Source organism: Electrophorus electricus, chromosome 22 (assembly GCF_041902795.1).
Source record: "Electrophorus electricus isolate QZ-2024a chromosome 22, ASM4190279v1, whole genome shotgun sequence".
NCBI classification, from domain to species: domain Eukaryota; kingdom Metazoa; phylum Chordata; class Actinopteri; order Gymnotiformes; family Gymnotidae; genus Electrophorus; species Electrophorus electricus.
Genome location: NC_137518.1, coordinates 3,997,643 through 4,024,615, shown reverse-complemented (window position 1 = coordinate 4,024,615; position 26,973 = coordinate 3,997,643). Strand labels below are relative to the sequence as shown.

Below are 26,973 nucleotides of genomic sequence, written 5' to 3'. Positions count from 1 at the left end.
CATTTTCCACATTTAAATACATTTTCATGGTCTACGTGTAGTTGGCACTGACTAGAAATTAATTGGACAACAATTGTGAATTGTCTATTGCAATGCACATTTTATTTCTCAGAAGGTAACCATTTTTGAGATTGCTGACATGAAGTGCCAAATATATGAGTACCTTTTCTACTTCAGAGCACACGCCACAGAGTTATGCAAAGACATTTCCACAGTCACCCAAAACTGTTGCAGCTGAGAACTGTGGTCCTGGTGAAAGACTTCTTTATTGTCATTCTGCAGGCTGAAATGGTGAAAAGAACACAAGATGAATATTTTTGTCTTTCCATGTTTTACAAGGCTAGTTTCCCAAACCTGGATTAACACTAGACTAAAAACATAATTCCCAATTGTGATTCCCACTGATGCATCAGAATATTCCAAGTTTTGACTTAATCCATGTTGACGAAACCAGCCCATTATGGTTCTTGCCTTGTTACCCTGGTCCCTTGTACGGGTGCGCAGTTTGTTCACTTGAGACTCTGCAATATCAGCACGCTCCTCTGCATCGTCAAGATCATGCTGGATCTTCCTGTACTTGGACAGATTTAAGTTTGCTTGCTCCTCCTGAAACAACCAGTGGACCGGATCAGTTGAAGTGATATGAGTGAGTGATGCATTGTTCGAGGTGTAAAATGTATGTGATGACTGGACTTACTGCTTCCTCTGTTTGCCTCTTGTAGCTCTTCACCTTGGCCTGCAGTTTATCTATGAGCTCCTGCAGACGTACAACATTTTTCCTGTCCTCCTCGCTCTGTAGACAGCAGAGGGCGGTGTAATCTTACCGCTGAAGAGCATGTTCTACCTTTTTTAAAGTGCAGTCTACGTTTTCTCACTAGTTGAAATACACTCAACCCCCCTCCCAAATAGATGAGAGCGTACGGTTCTGTCAGTTGTTTAACTGAGCAGAATGTGGTAATCTATGTGGGAGTTTTTTGCCTGGTAGGTGAGCTCCTTAATCCTCCTCTCATATTTGCGCACTCCTTTCTGGTATTCGTTGCTTTTCTTCTGCTCTGATTCCAGCTCACTTTCTAGGTCCCTTACCTACAAGAACAAATCCAACATAAGTGTATAGATGAGGCGTACAGTACAGTACATGGGCATTTCGCATTAAGATGATCTTTATGTGCATGCACTTTGAAGTTCTCACTTTGTTCTCAAGTTTCTGGATTTGCTTCTTGCCCCCTTTGAGGGCGATCTGCTCAGCTTCATCCAGACGCCTCTGCAGATCTTTCACCGTCTGTTCCATGTTTTTTTTCATGCGTTCCAGATGAGCGCTGGTATCCTGCTCTTTCTTTAGCTCCTCTGCCATCATAGCTGCCTGTTTTTAGGAACACTTTTTGTTCTGTTTTGCTTTAAGGACGGAACAATGTAATCATATATGTATTTACTTAATCAAGACTTCAATGGATACAATAATTATAATACAAATGGCTGACACCTCCCCAGTTGTTTTTATATGTTGTGGTATGGTCTGCTTGGTCAGTGTATTGATAGACATGGTTTACATCTGTGATTGCTTTTTTGGCTTTCTCCTCCGCGTTGCGGCATTCCTGAACAGCTTCGTCCACCTCAGTTGACAACATAGAGAGATCACTCTCCAGCTTTTTCTTCTGGTTGAGCAGTCCTGTGTTCTGGAGGAGGAGTCACACACAGTTTCTGATGCTGATTTGCTTGATATTGTGATGTTGCATTCTCTTACCAAGCAAAAGGATATTCATAGATTAGCAGACCTTTGTATATTTGTATGCATTTGTACATATTGTTTGTTCATTTAAACTGTGTGTGAAAACTCGTTCCTGGCTATATCGTAAATGTTAATGTGGTAGATATAAGTGGCACTAGTCTATTATTCATATTGCCAGTGAGCAGTGTGGTAAAGACCTGCGAGTGGAGCAGGTTGACCCTTTCCACAGTCTCCAGCAGCTCATGCTCAGCGAGTTTGCGGGCACGATCAGTCTGTTCCGCCTGACCTCTCAGATCCTCCACTTCTGCAGACAGCAGAGTGTTCCTGCGGTCGGTCACAGCCACCTGCTCCTTCAGCTCTTCACTTCTATGGATTGTCTCATCCAGCTCCATCTGTAGGTCCTGTCATTTACATGGTCCTAGCATTATCTTTGTTTCTGCATGACCTTTTTCCTGGTTCTGGCAAATCTAAATATTATTGGATATACCTTGATCTGGGTTTGCAGATTCCGGACCATTTTCTGGGACTCGTTAGCAATGCGATTGGCATGATTTAGCTGAACCTCCATTTCATTCAGATCTCCCTCCATCTTCTTTTTCAGCCGGATAGCCTCATTGCGTGACTTTGCCTCTGCATCAAGGCTGGTTTGCATGGACTCCAGAGCACGCTGATGGTTACGACTAATGCAGAGAAAATAAAAGGGTTGTGTCCCAAGTTAACCATGGTGGTAAAAAGCAGAACCTTTGCTGCGTCTTCTTGAAAGATAAAGAAAAATCTCACCGGAGATTGTCAATTTCTTCATCTTTATCTGCCAGCTTCCTGTCAATATCTGCTTTAATCTGGTTCAACTCCAGCTGGATACGCAGGGTCTTACTTTCTTCATGCTCCAGAGTGCCCTGAAACAACAGCCACAGAGGTACTGAGACCTATAAACCTTACAAATTCTATAAACAATACAAATCTTCCAACTTTATAAATGCTACAAACTTTCCATTTACCTGACAGTTTTATCCAAAGCAACTTACAATTATGACTGAGTACAACTTGAGGGTTAAGGGCCTTGCTCAGGGGCCCAACAGTAGTAACTTGGCAGTGGTTGAACCACCAACCTTCCAATTACAAGTCAAGTAGCTTAACCACTGAGCTACCACTGCCATGATAGTCCCAAACTTTACAAACTCTCATACTCTACAAATCCTACAAGCTCTGCAAAACTCTCCAGACTCTACAAATCTTGCAGATCATACAAATTCTTCACACTCTACAAACTCCTACAAATTCTCAGTCACTCCCAATCTGTAACTATCTGCCTTCATGAGAAAGAAAACCTACCTCAGCCTCCTCCAGTGCTGCCTGAATCTCACTTTTCTCCAAATCTAAGCCCTTTTTGATCTTTTCCAGCTCATGGATGGTCTTTCCTCCCTGGCTGATCTGGTCATTCAGATCAGAGATCTCCTCTGTCAGAGAGAAAAAAAAGTCAGTGACCTATGAATTAACTTAACAACCTGCAGTTACTGGCTTGCTTTTCTTAACATTTAACTATTTGCCAAAGGTCTGATAAGTCAACACAAAACCGATCCAGTAAACTCAATGCAAACCAAATGTGAACTCAAATCACCCTGGAGATTCTTGTTCTCCCGTTTGAGACTCTCTAGGTGATCCAGAGCCTCTTCATAGGAATTCTTCAACTTAAAGAGCTCAGTGCTGAGACTGCGAGACTCCTTCTGTGAGGATTCCAACTCTGACTGGCACTCTTCATACTTCTGCTTCCATTCTGCTAGCACCTTGTCAAAGTTGCGCTGTTTCTTGTCTAGGGCAGCAGATGCAGCGTTAGAGCGCTCTAGGTCCACAACTAGATCTTCGATCTCTGTCTGTAGTCGATGCTTGGTCTTTTCTAGTGAGGAGCACTTTGCATTTGAAGCTTCAACCTGCTCCTCAGCTTCTTGAAGACGAAATGCCAACTTTTTCCTGGTATTAAGGAAATTTGAAAGTCATTTTTTGACTTTGCCCAGGTTGCAAAGGATGCAAAGCAGTTGTGTTAAGGTTTCTCTGATTTTTTTTCCCCCCCCACTATATCGGCTGCTGCCACACTCACTTTGCTTCCTCCAGCTCCTCTGTCTTGAGGATCGCATCTGTCTCGTACTTGGTCCTCCACTGGGCCACCTCAGCATTGGCTTTAGAGAGGGCTCGCTGCAGTTCAGACTTGGCTTCCTGTTCCTCTTCATACTGTTCTCTAAGCAGATCACAGTCATGCCTGGAGGACTGCAGTCCATGTGCTAAAGCACACTTTGCCTGAAGGTAGAAGAAGAAAGAAATTAAAAACACACACACAGACACACACCCACACACACACACACACACACACATATATATATATATATATATATATATATATATATATATATATATATATATATATATATATATATATATGACCATCATATATATATATATATATATATATATATATATATATATATATATATATATATGACCATCATATATTAAAGTAAATATATATCCTATGTCTTTAAAGGCACAGAATGTTATATTAAAAAAAATGTCATTTAGTCAGCCTCTTACTTTGTTCTCTTCTTCCAGCTGCTTTTTTAGTTCCTCCAGATTCTGGGTGAAAGTGTTCTTTGTACGTTGGAGTTGGTTCATTAGGACTTCACGTTCCTCTAGCTTTCTAGAAAGTTCACCTAAACAACGATAAAGGAAAGATATAAACAAATATGAATAGAAATCATACATTTAACCCACTGATGCCTTGTGGGTTTTGTGAAGGTTACTAGAGCATGCCTATGTACAAGTTTGTTGTTTAATGTTAACTTGCCACTTTCTGACTGAGCACGTGATCTCTGTGTATTTGATTCATTGAGCTGCCTTTGGAGCTCTTCCACTTTAGCCTTGGACTCATTCAACTGATCTTCATAGAGCCGGCACATTTTCTCAGTGTTAGCCTGGAGGGTGTTGCAGAAGTTTAGAAATATTTATTCAGCTGTTTCTCAAAGCACTCAGTTCAACAAAGCAAAACTGTCAGGGAGTGTAAAGAATTGCTAAGAAGACTCACTTTGCTTTTAGCCAGTTGCTCCAAGTTGGATGCCAGGTCATCTGCTTCCATCTTGGTCTCACTTTTCTCTTTCTCCAGTTTCTGCTTGACACGCTGCAGGCTGTCGATCTGCTCGGCCAGTTCAGCAACACTATCAGCATGTTTCTTACGCAACGTGGCAGTTGTGGCCTCGTGATGGAGCATGGCCTCCTCAAGGTCACGCCGCAGCTTTAAGAAGTCCAGCTCCCTTTTCTTGTTCATCTCAATCTGAACAGATGTTGCGCCTCCAGCCTCCTCAAGACGTTCACTCAGCTCCTCCAGCTCACGGGCAACGTCTCCTCGCTGCTTCTCGACCTTTGCCCGTGTTGAACGCTCAGCTTCCAGTTCCTCCTCAAGCTCCTCAATGCGAGCCTGTGGTGCAAGAAAAAAACTGACTTCAGCACTACATTAGGCATTAGTTTCTTATTAATGCTCAGTAAATACAGCCAGGTCAATAAATATTTGGATGTCAACAGTGTTATTTTTATTTTAACAGTCTACCACAGTATATTAGAGCTGAAATAAAGCGATGAATATAAACTCAAATGACTGATCTTTAGCTTTATTTTGAGGGTATTTACATCCAGAAGATGTGATCAGTATGAAAATTCTTAACAGTTTCATGCCAAAAATATAAATGAAGTTGATTAGTGTTACTGGCCTGCAGTTCCTTGACCCTCTTTTGAAGCTGTATGACAAGGGCTTGTTCATCTTCAATCTTTGAACTTATTTGGTTCATATCGAAGTCTTTCCTAGAGAAAAAAAAAATAGTAAAAATAGAGTAAGGAGTCATTATATTTTTGTATAGGCTTTATTTTATTTACCGCATTGGTGCTTACTTCTTCAGCTTCTCCTCCAGCTGCTGTTTGTCATTCTCCAGGTCCATGACTGACTCTAGGGAGAGCTTCAGATCACCCTCAAGTTTGCGTTTGGTTCGTTCAAGGTCCATGCGCAACTTCTTCTCTTGTTCCAAGGAGCCCTCCAGCTGCGGGGCAGAAAATGCAAAGTGATTGGTTTAGTACTTTAATGATACACAGGGCCTCATTTACCAAATACCGAAGAAAGGAAAACTCACATCATCTACTTGCTGCTCCAGCTTGGATTTGGCCTTAGTCAGAGTGTTGACTTTGTCCTCCTCTGCCTGCAGGTCATCCAGTGTCTGCTGGTGACTCTCCGCTAATGCTTTCTTTTCTTTGGTCAGCTTTAGGATTTGTTCATCTAAAGCTGCCATTTCCTCTATCAGGTTTTTAATCTTTATATGGTAAAGACAAAATTGTAGATTTGTGTTTATCTTTTTTTTTTGGCTTACTTTTTGCTTAACATATATCTCGTTACACTTAGCCAGGAGTTAGTGAGCACACCTTGTTCTCTGTGGCATGTTTCTCTTTCTCCACCTTGGCTAAGGTGATCTCCAGATCATCAATGTCTTTTTTTAGTTCTGCACATTCGTCTTCCAACTTGCGTTTCTTGGAGAGTAAGGTAGCATTCATTTCCTCTTCATCCTCCAAGCGCTCTGTCATCTCTTTTACTTTGGCCTCCAGTTGAATCTTAGCCTTAATCAGCAGGTCACAGCGGTCCTCTGCATCAGACAGATTATCCTGTTCCTGAAGGGGGAAGAAGCAGCTTTTAGCAACTAAACCCTTCAATTCAGTTTCCAAACAGGGGGTCAGACTTGTGCTCAATCAAACGTTTAATGTTTGAAGATGCTTTTGAAAACGACCAAAAATCTCTTCCTAAAATCATCAGGTCATCTGATACTGTATGCAGACAGTTAATGCTGGTACTTACAGCTTGGAGTTGTAGAGAGAGGTCATTCTTTTCTTGGATCAGGCTGACCTGCTTCTCCTCTAGTTCTTTTCGTTTGGCCTCTGACTTTTCTAGCGCTTCCTTCAGCTTGAGGAACTCCTCTTTTAAAGCGATCAGCTCCTTCTCCGTGGCTGCACTTCTCAACAAAGGCTTGATTTTGAAGAAGAGTCGCATCCATGGCCAGTTCTTCACAATGTTGAAAGCCCTGATATTCCACTGTATTATCATCAGAGCCTCTCTGTAAGAGCAAGAGTAACAGTTTTAAACATTAAAAGTAAAAGAATATTAAATTAATTTCATAATGGGTCTAAACAGTAAAAATGAATACATGAATAAACAGGGATAGTAACTAGGTTTTATGTGCTTTGTAGTAATATCAAACTACATATTTCTGCCTTATTGCTATCTGTGCTTACTGTCGTTTAGCACTATAGCAGTGTTAATTTGAAATGTAATTCAACTATGCAAGGCTGTTTCTACATCATGGTTATATTGTCACCCCTGTTCTACTCCCTGTCTTGTGTCGCTTAGTAAATCTGAGGTCCTTTTTAGCCCATCCATTTTCAGATGTCATGTGCTTTCAGTCACACTGCTGCCCTTGTGGAAGGGTGTGAGCCAGCAGATGACTGCTTAGCGGTTTGGTATGGCCAAATAACTGTAGTGGTCTCATGCCTCAGACCACCTAAAGGTGAGGTCCATAATATTTATTTAGAAACCCGTGCCATGTGTCCGTCTGTGGCTTTAATCCTTCGCCAGTCTGCAGATATGTTGTCATTGTGGTAATTTAGAGGAACAGGCGCCTTGATAAATGCGTCCTCGGAGGGGTTGGGTTTGTATTTTTAGGGGGAGTTGAGCAGTTGTCACATGGTCCCACACCACTGGGCCTTTGGGACATCGTCAACATCGGCTAATAAAAGGGAGTGGGTGGGGAACTCAGGCCAGCCTTGTGAAAGTGCGTAGGGGGGTTAGCGGGGTCCTCACATGCTCACCAACATGTGCATGTTAGATACCGCACGGCTCATGCATTCCATCCACATAACGCCCAAAATACTCCCTGTGTGCTGGGGGGGGACCGAGGTAACAGGTTTTTCACTGAGCTTACGGCCAGAGAACCTATTCAGCATCGTTGAACCATGCAAACAGTATATGTTTGCACATGTGATTCTAATTGTAGGAGACAAGCAATATGTCTACAGCAACAGCCAAGGACGCGTAGGGCACTTTGTCTGCAGTATTTGTGTATGTCACCTTCTAGATGGACCCATAATTTGTAGTAATCATAAAATGAGCTGCATCTATAGCAGTGCTTGAAATCATTCCATACTTCCTCTCCATCATCTTGTGGAGCTCTATTCTCATGATCTTGCCCCGGCTGACCGCCTGCAGCAGTGTGAGGATTTTAGTCAGTCGCTCATCCCTCATCTCCTCTAGCTGCCCCAGCAGACCAGCCTTAAAGAACACCTGTAGAGCCAAGGCATGCACACCTAAACCACCTGTGCTAATCATTGCTTACAGAATGTGAATCTTACAGCAGTAAATTCATGCTTATTTAATGATCGATGTGAAAACAGAGATGTGTATGTTATATGATTTGGGGCGGATCTTACCTTTGTGTGCCCGAATCTGTATTGGTTGTGGTCAATGTCCAGTGAAGCTAACAGCTTTTCAGCTGCTTTCCTGCTGTCCACAAATTTATCATCAGGTATAGCATGTGGGTTCAAAATCCGATAACTGTTGGATTGATAAAAATAAAAAAAATATTGCACATTTTTAAATATCTTTTTGAAGTGTGAATAATTACTATCTTGAGGGGTATCATGTAACTCCTAGGGGTGATGTATGAAGTCGATCACATACGCAGTAACCATAGGTAAATTAGCTCTGCTAACCGTTGTTTGAAATCAGCATAGAGGAGGCGGTTGGGAAAGCCCTTCCTGCAGATACGAATTCCCTCCAGCACACCATTACACCGCAACTGGTGCAGCACCAGGAATGCATCCATAATTCCTACCAAAGGGAGGAGATTTGTCCACTGTACTTGCATCAGGATGAGGTCATTTTATGTGCTGTCCTGTATCTCTGCAGGGTGAGGATGACGATGGTGTACCTGGAGTCTTTGTCTCATTGGGGATGATGCAACGTACAAAATGCGGTTGCGTACTGCGCAGATTTGTCATCAGCTTGTTCAGGTTCTCCTACGATCAGAGAAGCGAGCAATTAGGAAATGACTCCATCAGATTGTTGTAGCTTGTATATGAACTATATATGAAGTGTCTAACCACCTACTTTAAGAGCACCCATAAACAAATCTGTAGTTGTTGCAAATGCAGAGTAGTTTACAATTAAAGCTTGAAGTTACGCCTCTCGGGAGGACTTACCTGGTCATTGGCGGTTCAACTTTTTAGAAGAAGAGAGAACTGAAGCCAGCACAGACTTAAAGTGATGTTCATGTGTTCATTGCTCTAAACATCACTGCAAGTCTTAACTGCCTCCCTCTCAGTACTGTGTAACCCACTGTTGCATCAAAAAAATAAGATGGTCACACCAGCATTTGTGGTCTAGAACCTACTTTCAATTCTTGTCTTCTTGAAATCATTGCCTTATTGACCTAATCTATTGGCCAGTTGAGCAAAGAGGAATGCTTTCTGCAACCTCAGTAATGTCTCACCTTGTGTAGCTGTGACACTGTCTGAAATGACGCCGCCTTCTTCCTCTTCTCTTTGCCTCCTGTTTTCGGATCAAAGGCTAAAAAATTAAGATGAATAGGTCAGACAGTTAGCCAATCCAAGACTAATATCACAAAAACAAATGAAGCGAATGTGACCTTGTACCTGTGTCAGAGCTGACATAATTCTCATAGAGACTTCCTAACATCTTATTTGAAGATTTCTGAAAGCAGGCTACAACAGTTTCGTTCAGAGGATCTTTGTTTTTGTCCAGCCACCCAACAATATTATATGGTACCTAAAATAAATAAATTAATTATAAAAAGCAAAAATTATGTTAAATGTTTCCAGTGACATATATTTCAGAACTGTTTCTGTATTTATTAATGCTGAAATGATGTGACCAGTAGGAAACAATGTGAAACAGTCAGCTTTTGCATTGAAAGCTGAACTCTGACTGTAGGTGTGGTTCATAGCTACATACTTACCACTCCTGCATAGTGCACCAGCTCAAAATGAGTCTCGTACTTTCGCTTCTTGTCTGGTCGTGGCTTTTGGAAGTTGGGAGACTTGCCAAGGTGATTGTCATACATCTTGGCCTTGAAGCTGTTGTCTGTTGCTTTAGGGAACATGCACTCCTCTTCAAGAATGGACATGATACCCAGAGGCTGGGTATAACATGCATTGAGGATGACCACATGGATTAGTTTTCAGTTGACAATAATCTTTTATTTTATTTTATTTTTTTTTAAAACTGTGCTCTCTACCTTTTCAATGAGGTCAATGCAGGCTTGGAGGTCGAGCCCAAAGTCGATGAAGGTCCACTCAATGCCTTCCCTCTTATATTCTTCCTGCTCCAGGATGAACATGTGGTGATTGAAAAACTGTTGCAGTTTCTCATTGGTGAAGTTGATGCACAGCTGCTCGAAGCTGTTGAGCTGTAAGTGAGAGACATGGTCATGAGCAAAACAGCTACAAACATGATATTTCATGTTCAGCTACAGACATGGTGTTCAATGTGTCTGATGCAGAAAAGCTAAATTTACATCAAAGATCTCAAAGCCTGCAATATCCAGCACACCGATGAAGAACTGGCGAGGAAGGGCTGTGTAGAGTGTCTTGTTGATGCGGCCCACCAGCCATTTAAACATGCGGTCGTATGTGGCTTTGGCCAGAGCTCCCACTGCATAGTTAACCTAATGAAGCCCCACACACAGAAAGAACACATGCAAACCACAGTTGTCGTTCTCATGGATACACACAGTTGCCTGGATACCAGTCCACTGCTTTGTATCTCTAATCAGTAAAGGATTTTAGCTACAAATCCCTCTTTGGATCACTAAAGAAAACATGAGGGGTAACTTAGTTTTTTTTTTTTATTTAGATACAAACACCTAGTCCTTCTCTACATGAAGGAGGTGAATATTTATGAGTGTCTCTTTCCTTATTTATGTGTCTCTTTTTGCCTTTTGCTATTTAACCCAGGGCAGCTTGTACCTGTTCAACGTTTTGGCCCTTCACCACGTACTCGTTGCCCACTTTTACCCGTGGGTGCAGGAGCCCCTTGATGAGGTCAGCAGCACTCACCCCCATCAGGTATGAGGCCTTATCAACACCTATGCGATAATAAGAACCAGCGCAATTCAGTGCTCAGTATGAATCACACAAATGCACAAATATGGCTGATGGCTTGAAGCGCGCGAGAAAGATGAAGAGAGTTGTGGTTGAACTGAAGTCATCTTTCTGCCTTTTTGTTATCTGGGGCCAGTTCTTGCGCACTTTCTGAGTCCTTTATTGTACAGCTCCAGTCTGGAGTACAAAAGTCAACATGTCAAGATACATGAAGCCAATCACCAAGTTTCCGACATGCTGCTAATGCAGTTTGACAAAGGCAGGTGGTGTCTGATAATGTAGGTGTCTGATTATGTAGCTGTCTGATTGGGTTGGTAAACGATTGTGTCTGATCGTGTACGTAACTGATTATGTTAGTGTCTGATTGTGTGTCTCCATACTCTCAGTGCCATCTGCCTCTGCCTGCTCTTCTCGTTGCTTCTGCTTAAACTTCATGTTGCCAAAGTGCATGATGGCCCCCACAATCTTATAGCAACCATACTTCTCTTCCTGGCTGAAACCCAGGATGTCCATTGCATGCTGGGAGAAAATACACAATGCTCAGTCCTTCCCGTTCAAAAGCACGTGCTATGTTAGTGCTATATTATATTATTGCAACTTGAACAATATTTCAACAGTTATTCTATAATATGTACATTTTACTAGCACACAGATCTTACATCAGTGGCCAAGAATTCCTGTGTATCATCCAAATTCTCCACAGTGGTTACTCCTTGAGAGCAAAAATGGTAGTCGTAGGGATTTGAAGAGACCAGAAGCATGTCTTAAATGCAAACAAAGAGATGTTATTCGACTGTTGGGAAGTTGCTTGTATTCTGAATCTGAACTAAACTGGATGTCATACCCAGAAGCTCCGATTTCTTTTGGGACATGATCTGGTAATAGATGTGGTAGCTTCGTTCTCCAGGTTGCTGAAATATCACTCTGGATTTTTCCAGGAGATCTAGAAAAATGTCAGAGGAAAATAATTAATTATTTTCTTGAACATAAAGATGATAATGAACATGACCAGATATTCAAATAATTATCATTAAACTCACAAATGTCAATATCTGCAGAGGCCAGCTTCCCTGTGGGTCCAAAATGGATCCTAATGAACTTGCCCTGCAAAGATTAATTACAGACAGCTCAACACAGGTCTTACCTTATTAATAATACACAAAGTAGACTGATGACAAAGTGGCTTGGTAGCTAGCCCAGGAGTACAGACTTTTCAGATACTCACAAAGCGGGATGAGTTGTCATTCCTCAGTGTTTTGGCGTTACCAAAAGCCTCCATTGCAGGATTAGCTTCAATAATCTGATCCTCGAGGGTTCCCTACCAGGGGCAAACAGAGCGATGATGTAAAAATGAACCAGATACTGCACTAGTACATAGTTCATTTGTATGCTGCTAGTTATTTTTTGTGTGTGTGCAGAGCCATGTGCTCATCAATCAGTTTTTGTTTTTAACATAATGATTACATACACAGAGTATATATTGATTGGCATGTTCTAAATTGCATTTTTGATGCAAATACTCTCTCTCTTTCTGTGCGTGTGTGCATGCGTGTGTGTATGCGTGTGTGCATGCGTGTGTGCATGCGTGCGTGCGTGTGCACTTACCCCCGTTTTAGTGGCCGGGCCCTTTACCAGAGAGAAGATATAATGATGGTTAGTATAAAGATCTTGTTCCCCCTCCCCTTTTATGCCACAGATTTATTCTTGATATATCATGCAATCTTAAAATGTCTAGATTTTTGGGACTCTGTTCAGCCAAAAATTTGAATAGCAGTGTTTGATTTGGAGCTACTTCAATGTTAGTCATCATCGGTGCTTCCAGCGTGTAGCTACATCATGTATTAGGCATTTGCAATGAGGTGCTGAACAGAGAACCAGAGATGCAATGAAATAAAACAAACAATGTGAACAATCTGGAATCAAGAAGATCAAAACCAAAAATGTCATCATAAAGCCAAAAACTGTTCATATGTGATTGTTAATCAAAACAATGATTTACAAAAAAAGAAACAAAGTTTTAAAAAAGATGTAGAAAAACAGACAGATGAAAAATGATGGAAAGGTGTGTAAGATAAAAATGAGGCACTGACTGGGTGTGAGAAACTCGAGAAAATACAGGTGAAATACCAGGATTGATGATTGTTCATAATAGCTTTGTATTTAACATAATAACTGTACAGAGCTTACATGTTATCATGTCAATACAAAAACAGAGAACATGATCAGTGATGATGTGGGTCCAGATGTAATATTTCAGTAAAGGGGATAAAAAGCTTTTAATTATGAACGGACAAAAACTCTGACAAAAATGCAGAAGGCTAATTGACGTGGTAGGAGGACACAATGGGAGGCTGGGAACGGGAGAGTTTTTTTTTGTCTTACTCCTTTTTTAGCTGCTGCATCACCCATGGCTGCCACTATGGCAAAATACTGAATTACACGTTTCGTGTTGACAGTTTTGCCAGCACCGGATTCTCCGCTGAGAATGTAAGAAATGCGTTGGAGACAAAATATTTTTAAAAAGTGGGGGAAAAGAGGGGGAAAGGGAGAAAAAAGTGAAAAAACATGACCAGTGCTCCTTCAGGTCTACACAAGTCGTCCTTTAAAAACATGACCAGTGCTCCTTCAGGTCTACACAAGTCATTCTTTAAAAACATGACCAGTGCTCCTTCAGGTCTACACAAGTCGTTCTTTAAAAACATGACCAGCGCTCCTTCAGGTCTACACAAGTCATTCTTTAAAGACATGACCAGTGCTCCTTTAGGTCTACACAAGTCGTTCTTTAAAAACCTGACCAGTGCTCCTTTAGGTCTACACAAGTCGTTCTTTAAAAACCTGACCAGTGCTCCTTTAGGTCTACACAAGTCATTCTTTAAAAACATGACCAGTGCTCCTTTAGGTCTACACAAGTCATTCTGTAAAATATGTAGCACAAAATATATTCTCAAAAAAACATCTCTGTTTGTTTTTATATCAAATATGAAAACATGAGTACTGGGCCACACAACCTTTAACACTTGATTAGCATGTTTTTAATTAGTAAAAGGAGGCAAGCAAGAGAAAATATTGTCTGATCAATAGTCCCTACTTTAAAAAGTCCCTATTTGTCAGTTTAGTGATCTTTGTGGTGAGTTCCCTGTGTATCTGATAATATGCTGTTGTGTTCTCTAAAGTCCTACTTTGTAAGAGGAGAACTGATGTAAGTGTGAAAGGTGTAAGACTTACGTGATGAGCATGGATTGGTTCTCCCGATCTGTAAAGAGAGATCAGAACACATCGTGACACGCTTAACATGTCTTAACACAACTTAACACAATTAATACAGCTTAACATGACACAACCTTAACATGTTTAAACCTTTCAGAATAGGTTTTCAAATAGCAAATGATTGGTTTTATAGTTTTGGGATGCAAAAATAATGCCCTGGTATTATGGCCTGTGGAGGTCTATGGAAGGATTTGTTTTTCCCTGTCAGTAACTGTAAAGCTAAGCATTTAATAAAGAGCCCCTAAAAGGTTTTTAAGTATTATGGATGCTGAATAAAATAGAATAAAATAAAGTTTAACAATGAAGTCTTCCTTTAGCTCATTTTAATATATGCAGGTTAACAGCTCAATACAGTTTAACCAACATGTCTTAACGTATCTTAACCTACCTGCTAATGACTGTAACACAATTTAATATACATGGTCATGTAACAGACGTTGTAAGCTCAAACAGGAATGTAACCTGAAATTATACACATGATAAGATGTCAAATATCCTGTGCAAAGTTAAAGTTTCACATAGGCCCCAGCCCATTTGCATCAAACTAGAAACCATAACATCAACAAGTTCTTCACAGGCGTCATCGGGTAGTCAGTAAAACACTACCCTTTCAAATGGGTGACGTTTACAACACTGAGGCGCTAAGATATGAATGTCTTTAAAACGCCGATGTGCGACTTACTTCGCAGCATGTCGTTGTACGCGTTGTCCGCGATGGAGTAGATGTGAGGAGGAGCCTCCGAACGGCGTTTGCCTTTGTAGGCAGCCACCACGGGAGCCGTGTACACAGGAAGCCATTTATATGGATTCACTGTGACACAGAAAAGCCCAGAGTAGGTCTGCAGACACAGAGAACTTCTATTATAACTCGTATGATGGTCCGTCTGTCAAAAGCCACTGACTTTTACAAATGACTGCTTAACTTATACTTCTGGCGTTACTGTAGTAATATTCATGTTTCACGTTAACGCTTACATTAAGTTTTTTGTTTTTTAAAAAATTATTATTCCTTGACATGATGACCTGAGGTTGCTTAGAGATCTATACAACTCACCTGTTTGGGTCATAAGGAGACTAGAGGCTTAAAGTGATAAATGTCTGAGTGCAATAGTAATGCGCTATGAATAGCCGTTCTCTGTAGTCAGTACACGGGTCTGGTTATTTGTGGAATCAAAGATTAGTGAGAAAGGGCAGGACTTCGCTTTGTTGCGCTGTGACGGTACTGACATAGATCATCCAGCGGCTGTAGCGTTTGCGCAGATTGTGGAGCACGGAGGCTTCATTCAAGTGCGTGAGCATTGCCATGTCTTCGATCATGTCGAATTTAGGAGGGTTCATCTGCTGAATGTCACCCTCTTTGACGCTGAGAGACTGAAGTTGTGAAGGAAAAGACAGTGTTAAGACAGTGGGACTTTATAATGTCCAGCCCTGTCGAATAATATACCGGTTCCTCTGCTAAAAATGCCTCCTCGGTGCTTTATTATACGTAAGACTAGTAATTGAATCATTCGATAGCACGTCGCATATTAATTCATAAAATTCAAGTGCTTACTTTCCCATCTTTGGTTTCAACGATGAATTTGTCGCCGCTCATCTCCTTTATCTCAACGTCAATGTAAGCCTCCTTTTCGTCCGGTATCCAAGCTCTCCTTTTCCCTGCGCGCAACAGAGTTTTCAGCGTGCGTTCTTGCGCACTGGTTTAACTTCAGATTGGGGCTCTGGACACAACTTTACTCGCGTACAATAATTTTGTACATCACGTGGATGCATTTCTTGTGGAACTGTGCATTTTAAAACCATAGAGCTTAGAAGCCGTAGCTTATAAATCAGAAAAAACAAACAGGTTTCCAGTCGGGAAAATAAGCAAGAATAACAAAAGATTCGAAACTACAGTTCTATGAGGATGTTATTTTAATGTATTGGGGAAAATATTAAGTACCATCAAAAGCTACGGTTTGCGCAGCCAGTAACTCCAGGTCGGATTTTCTGAGGTACGGCGCAGCCTCTCCAAAGTCCTTCATATCCAACATGCGGGACATGGCGTTATTTCCACAGCCCAGCTACGTACCGAAGAAGAACACACTTTGGTGATGCCTTCAAATAGAAAGATAAATAATGTAAATCAAACAGAAGGAGGCCGAAGACTCAAAAGTCTCAAAAACGTCAGAAAAAGTGAGTGTGTGTGTGAATGTTAGTGCGAGTGTGAAAAACTGAGAGGAAAAAAGTCGAAAATCCCAATATGTCTACAGTTCAGACTATTCCAACATGAACACAGATTATTAGATAATTAAACGAAATGCATCTTTTTAAATATTTGGTTAAGACATTGCGTAATTATCAAAGAAAATAAGCAAATTAAACTGTATTCTTCAAACAGAAATACAGATTTGGTAACTAACCAATTCTAACAGAAAGGGTGAAGTGGCCGAAACTACATGGCCTGCTTTTATTGCTTCCACCAAGGTCACGGTCAGTGAAGAGATGTCAGAGATCATCATGCGTCACCTCCTCCACCGCCTATTGGTGCTGACTGCGTGTTTCAATTGACACAAAAGGCAAGTTGCATTTTTATCTTTGCTCAAACCCAAGCTGGTTATTTTTATAACAGTATTATGCAGACTAAGTTCATGGGAAAGGATTGCTAATCAAAGGACCGACGCTAAGTGTTAATAGTTTCATTGTGAGCGGTCTAACTGATAGCAAATGGTTAATTTGTGCGCATATACATGGGTGCAGAAAAATACGTATTGATGATGTTTTCAAATAATAAAACACTAAATTTAATTAGGCCTTTTCTATACATTTTTCCTCAAATAAATTGTCAGTCTATTAAGATTAATTCATCCTATTAAAAGGCTCTGGTAAATTCTATTCGGTCCCTCTTGGTTAGAGTGCGATAGAAATTCTCTCAGCGGCGACAAGCAACTCGCTTACCCGGGCCTCTTTAACATCTCTCCAGAAACCCGTCAACAATTCTCTCCTCAGCATGGAGGAAAGTATTAGATGAACATAATGGCCATGTGTTCGGACTTCTCCCTTTCTCGAATTGCTTGTTTGCGGAATCCTTTGTTGTAAACGCCAGCGGAGGATAGCCTGCCATTGTGCGTGTGGCCGAACTAAGTGCAACTCTAGACGAAATTATTTAAGGGTCCCTTGAGCTTGACATTAAATATGGCGCCTAAAAATACAACACAATATTAGCCAAGGCACACTACCCCTGACGACGGTCTACATAAACGGTATTTACTTGCCCAGTAAAAAATTTAATATTCTAATAATATTGGATAGTAATAACACTAACATCAGCTGAGGGCTAATAAATATTTATTATTTAAATAAACATTTATATTCCCCAAAATAATTATATTTTTAAATATGTAAATATACAATGCAAATAGAAATTTCCCACGCTATTCTGCAAAATAAAATGTTGCATTTCTTTTGTGTTGTCAGTGTGATGGCGTGATATCCAAATACAACTTGATGATATTTGAAACTGCCATTAATTCACTTGGCTTCACCCAAATTGTTGATGTATAAAATGGCAGGTGTTGTGGTGAACTTTCAAGATAAAGTGCTAAAATAACAGGCCTATATTCAGATTATTATTAAGGCAGCCGGTGCCACATTTCCAGCAGGGTGTCAGGGCAGTAACTGAGCGTGCAGTAAAGTGGGGCCTCTTTTTACACACTGGCCCCAGAGGGTTTAACCTTGAGCTCTGTGTCCTTGTATGTGGAAAAGGGTAAAGCTTGTGGATCGCTGGGGAGGAGGCTCATAGCATCTCAATATAGACAAAAATACCCCCTCCTACCACCACAACAGTACCAGAGGCCAGCATTCCTGATGGAGCACCACTGGTGAACGTATTGTTGAAGAGCTGCTACACCCAGACACCTTTCATACTTTTACACAACACACTGATTATTTCTTAGTGCAAGATACCTGGCACATCAAAATAGGGAGGTCCCAGACCAATCTTGAGTGCCTAAGAAGGAACCAACTCATTTATGCATTAATGATGTCAAAACAGGTGATTATGCAAATGAAAACAGGCATATAATTCCACATAAAATGGGATTTAACTGTTAATATTGTGTTATGTGTAAACATGGCTAAAAGACCATTTAACAGACTAAACACAAATGCTGAAACTAGACTTTATGGCAGGCACTACAGCTTGGCAGGAACTACTGATGACTAAAATTTACTTGAGCTTTGGTTAGATATAATTGCCTCATCTAGTGCTATTCAGGGACTTGGACCACTTCAGAAAAATGCTGACTGGGTTATGTAGTACCTCACTTGCTGGTAAAAAAAAGAGGCAACATCTTGATAAACTGTGAGAGACTATAAAATCAGAGGTTGTGCCTATGAAGTGGTGTCTTCGTGCACAGGATTCTTTCATCCAACACTTCATGCAGGAATATTAAACAACCCAGCCAGGCTGCTCTTAAATCTCAAATGCTGCTGCCTATTTGTAGAAGCAGGGGAGCTGTGTTGAATCACCCAGATGAAAATGGGGTTTCTGGAATCAAGTTAGGATTACAGCTGGGTCACAGTTGTTTTAGATCATCATGCATCAAATACCAGTAAGCTTAGATGCTGAAGTAAAGGGAGACTGAGATTTACAGTAGCACACACATGCATGCTTGCACTGACCAGCTTACACCACCACATACATACATACATACATACACACATACATACATACATACATACATACATACATACATACACACATACATACATACATACATACATACATTTGACAATTTATCAATTAGGTCCATGAACATAGCTGTATTGTTGGTTCTACTATTATACTGTGCGCTCAGCTAAAGCAACACCATTAAGTACTATCTGTTATCCTAGCAGCAGTCACTCTGTCCTCTACTGAACACTCCATTTCTATGAATCTCTAAGTGATGGGCCGTTGCTAACTGTTGTCTAAGTGTTGAGTCTCACTGCAAGGCCCTGGCCTATTTGAGAGCCAAGGATGCTTGCTAGACAGATGTTAGCTAATGCCTGGGTCCTATAATCCTATTCAGTAACTCCAGTGTAGTTCAAGACAAATGAGCATACATGTGGACTGAAGCAACAGGAACTGGTCGTTTGCTCAGCAAATATGGCAATTCTAAAATCTTCCTGTTGTATCCCACTCAAGCAGACAATGCTCCTGCCTCGGAACTGTGAAGACACCGTCTCAGGCTCCTGTGCTCTTAGCCTGCACACATTCACTGCGTAATCTGCACTGCTGCCAGCAGCATGTGCCATTATCTAAACCGGCACAGACAGGCCGTCGCAGTCTAGAATAGCAAAGAGAACCCTGCTTATCCACTTCAAGCACCCAGCATCCACCAGCCGCTTCACCCACTCCAAATGATACAGGGGCGATTGGTGGCATGGCCAAAACTGGAGCTCTTTCAGGGGCAGGGCCAGCAAGCTGCATTCCAGCAGGCGCTGTTTGACTTTAAAGCTCTGTGGAATGTGTGGGGTTGTAGGGGGTTTACCCAGGCGCACAGTAAGGTTACTCTACACCCCCCCCCCCCCCCAACCACCACTAGGGGACTCTAGCACCTGTCTCCCATGGCAACTGCTCAAACACATTCACAAACCCTCCATGAATATGGTTGCAATATATTGATAAAATACCGCACTATAGCAACAAATTGCAAATGCCTCGCAGGATATTTAAAAAATCTTTGATCTCTGTGTTAAGTTAAATGGAAACAGGTTGCTCTGCATTTTGATCTGTGTTTGCTGGATCATATGAATGGCATGATTTATTAATGTGCAAACAGGATGCTCTCAGCACACACACAAAAATGTGATTTGTTTCATAGTACCTTCTACAATAGTATTTATTTGGATCATTTATAAATAATAAAATGTGTTTTGCATGCCTATAAAATGTAAATCTGATTTAAACAGCAGAGTGTCTTTTGAACTGATTCGCCACTACTGTAACTACACAATCAGATCATTAACAAGTAATGTGGGCTCCTAGTGTGTAAAATCATTTAAATTTCAGTTTGCTCACTGTTTATTAAACAATAGCCTTCTTTTTATTTGTCTGTATTACACACTTATCATAGCATGTTATAGATTTATTAGAAGAAAATCGAGACTTGGGGGAAAAAAAATTGCTTTTAAGTCATAAGTCCTGCCCACTATGTTAAACTAGGTAATGGACCCCACCTACTTCCAGTTGTCATCATCTGAAAGTATCTTGGTCCTGACAGGAGTGTCTGTCCTGTTCACCCTCTGATCCACGCTGTCCTGGAAAGAAGCACCCATGGACTTTGTGTACAAGGTGTGAGGTGTGTGTGTGTGTTTGTTTGTTTGTTTGTTTGTGTGTGTGTGTGTGTGTGGCTGTGGAGGGGAGAACCTGGAAGGAAGCCCTCTACAGTACTGTAGGCTAATACTCTGATCCGCAAGGCATCCTGAGAACTGTTACCTCTCGGCAGGGAGCCAGGCAGTCACTCAGTCCACTGGCTCTGCAGTTTACATTACTCAGACACAGTTTACATTACTCAGGCACAGTTTACATTACTCAGGCACAGTTTACATTACTCAGACACAGTTTACATTACTCAGACACAGTTAATGTTACTCTGACCCACCACATTACTCAGGCCCATTTCACATCATTCAGGCCAACTTCATATTACTCAAGCTCAGATCTCCTTAGAGACACATCTGGAATGTATACGTGACAGAGGCTGGGAGGGACTGAGACTCTAGTGCAAATAAGGAGTCTCTTTATTCTCCATAACAATAAAGACAGCAAAAGAAGAGACACAGAGACAAGCTAAAAAAAAACAAAATACAAGCTGGCAGTAAAATCTTTAAGCGCTGATAATGAAGATGAACTGATAATGAAGAAAAACAGTCAAACTGAGTTTTGTTTTTTGGTGCTGTACAAGCGAGCAATGTGCAGCACTTGAGGAGAGGACCTCTGTGCTTTATATAGGAAGAGGACAAAATAAGGCACAGGTGCTCGTGATTAATTATTATTATTATTATTATTATTATTATTATTATTATTATTATTATTATCATCATTATTGTTAATGATAAGAATAATTTATATGTATAGATTACTATAGTGGTGCACATGCCAAACCTTACCTTATATCCCACAGAGTAGTTCCCCTTAGTGCATACAAAACATCAACAACAACAAATACATTCCCACAATCAATCTACATTTTTGACTTTTCATTCAGGGCTGTGAATCTTAATCACCTCATGATCAGTACAAGCTCTAATCTATTTTACTGTTCTTCCCAAAAGGAGATCAAGGGGAAAAGCTATTGTTACATTTTGTTACATGTTTGTTACATTTTGTGTTACAGTTAATTGATAAACAGTGTACACTCCTATTACACAATCTGTAGGTTGTATCATGACATTCTAAGAGACTCCATAGTTCAGTTCATTGGTTAGGCTATAACATCTGTTATTATATTATAAATCATTACATTAAATATTATAAATAGTATATATTACTATATTACTCTAAAATATTTTATTTGTTTTCAATATATTAATAATGTATTAATTTATTAATAAAATGAATCAATTAATTAATTACTTATTTCAGTAATAAGATACAGGGGTTTATTTTATTTTAGTAACAATGCATGACACCAACGTTTTACTGCCATCTGCTGGCAGTGACCTCAAAGTATTATTATTATTATTATTATTATTATTATTATTATTATTATTATTATTATTATTATTATAACCAGATAACTGTTCATCATAATAAAATGAATAATTAGAAATTTAGCATTTAACAGAATGAAAAATAGATATGAAAGTTTGGCTTCTGTATGTACTTACTTCATATACTACATGCTATCATATGGATTTCAGTAGTGTACAGCCTATCAAACTGATTTCATGTAACACCATCATCCATCATTCATATGATGGTAATAAAACCATCATATGAGTATGATCATATGAGTTTCATATAGAATTTATAGTAACCGTTTTTTGATCAGCACCCAGGACCAAGGGGTGAGTCAGCCTGCACATCTGGAAAAGACAATGCTAGAAGGAACTGTACATAACAAGTGTGTGCATGTGTGCGTGTGCGTGTGCGTGTGCGTGTGTGTGTGTGTGTGTGTGGGAGGGGGGGGTATTTCAACTGACTTTTGCACCTTGCTGTACTACAGCTACCCACTAGATGGCGCCATGTGCTTAATCGTCACAGTTGAGCATTATTAGTACATAGTGTAAAAATTGATAGGTACATTTTGACGTGATGCTACTCTGTTGTGTGTATGTCTGTGTACAATCACATGCATGTGAATTCATATATGGGTGTATACATTAAAGCAGATGTATATACCTAATCTTCAATTCTTGAGTTTGGGATCTCAGTTTTGACACATACTAACCCTAATACCAGTTAAGAAAAGAGTGAGCAGAGCAACTGAGGAGCTGCTGGTTTATCCAGGCTAGAAATGCTTTTGACTTCCTCATATGGAGTTTGTATTTGAGCCTAACATTCCTTGCCTAACATTCAGACCTAGCAGCTGAATATGTTTATATAGCTCTTGGCTTCCAAATCCAATAAAACCTCTATATTTAGAGCTTTACAGCAGCATTCACTCTGTTTTCAATTTATTATTCAATAACTAAAGTCTAAATAGGTGAAGTTAGACTTGGGTTCTATTAACTGACACTTATGAAATGCTGCACAGAAGGTTGATATTAGCACACTGGAAGCAGTCAACTTCAATAGGTTGTAAAAGTGGCTTCATGAAGAACAGCGGTTCATTCATTCAGTATCAGCGCCCCACATTTTCCTTTCAAGCTCTTTTTTTTTCTTCTTCTCCCCCCTCTGTCACTTGGACAGGAAAGAGTTATCGGGAAAGGAAGTGGAAAAGGTTCCTGCCGCCCACTTCCTGTAGCCAGACTGCTCACTCCGCAGGGCACTCGCTCACTCACTTCTGTTTTGCTAATGTTCATCCACCCTGACCTGCTGGCCCTCGGCTGGCGCCAGCAGTCTCCCGGGCCCCTAACCCTGCGTCGTCCCCCACAAACCCGCTCTAATTCACAACAGCTGTTGCAAGGTGCTCACCCCACCCCCTGCCTTGCACTTGCTGTTTCTCCTGCTGCCAGCTCTGTCGGACTGAAGGTTTCTCCAGCGAGGGGGAGAATGGCTGACCCTTGTACACTTCCAAACGAATGTGCTGCAACTGAATGACAAAAATTCAACTGAAGGAATGATTTTTTTTCTTCTTTTTAGGGGACTTTGTGAAAGAGAGAAGTGAGCAATCCACTTGTCAAAAGTAACCTCTAGAAAACACTAGAGTATATTTATCTATTTGATCTCCTAATTTAAGATTACAGCAGTCACTCTCTCATTACCATAAACCAAAAAGCCACTTCTGCACTGCTAGGTCTTCACTGAAATCACATGCACACCATGAGTTTTTAGGATGAACAGATGATAGAGAAGCACTGTTTCGCCCACTGGATGAGTGTAAAGGAATGTTTTGTGTGTGTGTGTGTGTGTGTGTGTGTGTGTGTGTGTGTGTGTGTGTGTGTGTGTGTGTTTGAGAAACAGACTTGTCTGTTTTCTCCTCATTTTGAGAAATATCTGCTTCTATGAGAAATACACTGAGAGATATTTAGAGACATCTGGTCTATGTAAGAATACATTTAGACAAACTGAGTTCTCATTCTTTGGGAAAGACAGGATGCACATGCTTAATCATTTCAGTGTCTGAAAAACCTGTTTGTATGGGAGCATGTTACTGTGTGGTCTTGGTATTTTTCCCCATTTGGTTCTCATTCAGAGAAGGTGCCTAACTGGTTGCTTTGGTTTGGTCCATCTGAATGACACCAGGGACGCTAAAGCTTTGATGCCCCCCACCCCCCTTTAAAATCAAAGGGGGCGTGTCTAAAACCTGGAGTTGCTGTAAAGCAGTGGGATTTCCTGCCTGTGTTCTCTGATCTTCTCAAGTGTTCTCCATGCCCCTATGCACCTCTGGATTGAGCCTTTTCGATCTCTGTCTCCTCATTCCTACTGCACTTATTCTCACTCACTCTGTCTGTTCCACACAGCATAATCTGTCTATAATCTAAGAGGAATTAAGTTAGCACGGCACTTTACATTCCATCTGTCTGTCTGTCTGTCTGTCTGTCTGTCTATCTGTCGGGTCGTTACCCAGCACAACCATCAAAATAGTAGAGCAGAGACATTCTTCACTCTGCACCAAACTCTTCCTGTTGTTTAGCTGATGGGTGACTCTTCTAGAGTGGAGGGTGAGTTTCGTACAGGTGTTAGTGCCATTTGGCAGCGGTGTGTAAAAAGGACCCTTGTGAACAGGGGAGGCCACTACAGCATACCGCAAGGGAGTCCTTCAGCTGCTGCTGCTTTGATCTGGGGTGCGAATGTCTAGACTTGCGAGCAAGTGTCATCCATTTAGCGCTGGGGTGAGAGACGGTGTCTTCTCAGAGGCATCGTTGCCTTCGTACTGCTGAGTACACACACACACACACACACACACACACACACACACCACAGGGAAGGCAAGTGGTGCATGTGTGTCCACAGTGTGGGAGTCAGGGAGGGAAAGCTCTTTAAATAGTCCCCGCTTTTGGGCCATGCTGAGCCTCTAAGGCTTGGCTCTGACTAATGAATGGATGTTGCTTTCTGTTTTATCATGAGACAGAAACATGGCCGTCTGTGGGTCCTGCGTCTGCCTGTGATATACACGGCGCCTTCACAGGCCACGGTGCTGGACATGTCCCCGCTGCTTGCCTTGATTTCACGCTCTACGTGGAGCCTCTCCATTACAAACTGATGTTATGGAGCCAGAAACAGTTGAGCCAAAGGAAGCATCATTCAGTGACGGAACTCAGCCTGTTTCTATTGTTAAGAGAGTTTGTTGGGTTTTTTCTTTTCAGAATATTCATGCTTGATTACTCTTTGCTTTTCAAACTAAACTTCCCATATACGTATATAGGTAGTCCTCCAATTGGGTAGCAAATCTTTCTCTATTTATTGTTTCTTCTGGTAATGGAAAAAAGCCAAACTGAAAGCTAATCACTTCAGCATGTGTGTGTAAAACGAACTTAAAGAAGCTGGAAAGAATGTCATTTTACATGCATGTATGTGCTTGTGTGTGTGTGTGTGTGTGTGTGTGTGTGTGTGTGTGTGTGTGTGTGTGTGTGTGTGTGTGTGTGTGTGTGTGTGTGTGTGTGTGTGTGTGCATGTACATGTTTGTGTGTCCACTACAGTGTGTGTTTGTGTGTATGAATTCTTTTAGACATTTGTGAGTTTGGAACAGTTTAAAAATAGTTCTTATTTCCTGCTCAAAATTCCTAATATTTACAAACAAGTTTTTTCTTCTCGGTGTATGTTTATGGATTGTAAGATGGCACACATTTCCAGACGACAGCCTGAGGGAATGAGAGTGCAGGAGTGAAGGGTGAATCCTGCACAGTACTTTACACTGACAAAAAGGCTACAAAGTGCTGTTCATTGCACAACTGCTGCGTGAAAAGAAAACCCCTGTGTGTATTTGTGCACACACTTGTGTGCGTGTGCGTGTATGTGTGCATATCTGTGCACGCCCGTGCTCGTCTGTGGATGTGTTTGCAAATGTTTTTGGGTAGAAAGCAATGGAAAGCTGAATGATGTTATGTGTCAATAGGTCAGGGTATGCTTGAGTACTGATCTGAATTCCCATGCACAGTCTCTCCAGTCAATACCACACACACACACACACACACACACACACAGCTCTGCCTTGGTGCCTCAGCAGAGTGAAAACAGCACAGGACGCCAGCCGCTGTGCTCAGGAACAAGTTCTGACCTGTGAGCCACACATCTAAAATTGGCCTACATCCTCCATGCTCTTCATTTCCTTTCAGCTTCATTATTTGAGCCAACACCCATGTGTACTGGCCCAGTCCAGCTCTGGTGTGCTTGTGTTACCAGAAGTTGCTGAAGCAATAGTTTGGAATTTCTTTGTGACATTAGTTAGTATACTTCCCTGGTGGTTACTCACACTTTCTATGATGTGAGAAAACAGATTTGATTTGTTGGTTAACATTGTTTAGAGATTTGTGCTAACAACTTCACAAGTGCCATCACCATAAGAAAGTAGTATACTTTTAAGATTAACATTAGCAAATCAAGGATAATGACAGTAACAATTAAAGCATGTGGGCAGGGGAGTCCAGCTGCGCTGAGAAGGAGCGAGGGAGACCATAAGAGAAGGAGCAAGGGACAGAGGGAGCAGAGAAGAGAGGGAGGATGGAGGGAGGAGAGGAATCATCCCCAGCTTGACCCCCTATGAGCTATGTGTGTGTGTGTGTGTGTGTGTGTGTGTGTGTGTGTGTGTGTGTGTGTGTGGTAGGGGGTTAGCATGCATCCTGCTTCAGGCTCTGTACTGGCACCAGGTCCTCTGTAACACATGCCTCCGATCAGCACAGCCTGCGTCATCAGTTAGTAAACTCAGCTCCAGGAAAACCAACAGAGAGCACATTCATCGCCGGCATCCCTGTGACTGAGTGTGTGTGTGTCTGTGTGTGTGTGTGTGATTCATTATGGTGTTTGAAAGCTGCCCTGCATCCTCTGTACAGCTCCACTCCCAGCAGCTCCTTGGCAACTCCAGAGGCTTTGGAAAGAGCAGAGTTGTCACCGGTGCCCAATTGGTCATTTTGTTTAAATGCCATTGTAAATGGGGGACAATCAGTGTTGCTCTATTTTTTGATATATACATTTGTGTGTGTGTGTGTGTATGTGTGTG

The 26,973-nt window shown here is 41.2% G+C and overlaps 2 protein-coding genes across 2 annotated transcripts in view; one reads left to right on the top strand and one right to left on the bottom strand.

The window, feature by feature from the left end:
- Nucleotides 1-80: 80 nt before the first annotated feature.
- Nucleotides 81-19,729, bottom strand: myh7ba (myosin, heavy chain 7B, cardiac muscle, beta a). Its single transcript, XM_027001901.3, has 44 exons — nt 17,123-19,729; nt 16,588-16,718; nt 16,128-16,282; nt 15,741-15,844; nt 15,416-15,559; nt 14,871-15,027; nt 14,147-14,174; nt 13,304-13,400; nt 12,527-12,547; nt 12,147-12,239; nt 11,962-12,025; nt 11,766-11,864; nt 11,581-11,684; nt 11,302-11,440; nt 10,787-10,905; nt 10,336-10,485; nt 10,057-10,227; nt 9,778-9,957; nt 9,455-9,587; nt 9,292-9,368; nt 8,731-8,818; nt 8,513-8,630; nt 8,231-8,354; nt 7,948-8,084; nt 6,606-6,861; nt 6,179-6,421; nt 5,893-6,069; nt 5,657-5,802; nt 5,479-5,569; nt 4,800-5,189; nt 4,563-4,689; nt 4,310-4,428; nt 3,822-4,018; nt 3,345-3,694; nt 3,059-3,183; nt 2,507-2,622; nt 2,214-2,406; nt 1,924-2,127; nt 1,548-1,673; nt 1,190-1,360; nt 979-1,083; nt 698-793; nt 472-606; nt 81-283 (listed from the first exon to the last, which is right to left on the bottom strand). Exons 3-44 carry the CDS (start codon nt 16,225-16,227, stop codon nt 272-274), a joined length of 5,826 nt encoding a protein of 1,941 aa, XP_026857702.2. The 5' UTR covers nt 16,228-16,282; nt 16,588-16,718; nt 17,123-19,729; the 3' UTR covers nt 81-271.
- tp53inp2a (tumor protein p53 inducible nuclear protein 2a) overlaps nt 16,222-26,973 on the top strand; it is a 24,511-nt gene continuing 13,759 nt past the window's right edge. Inside the window, exons 1-2 of the transcript XR_014119389.1 lie at nt 16,222-16,360; nt 16,652-16,743. The gene's annotated coding sequence lies outside the window, so the exon portion shown is untranslated. The remainder of the gene's footprint in view (nt 16,361-16,651; nt 16,744-26,973) is intronic.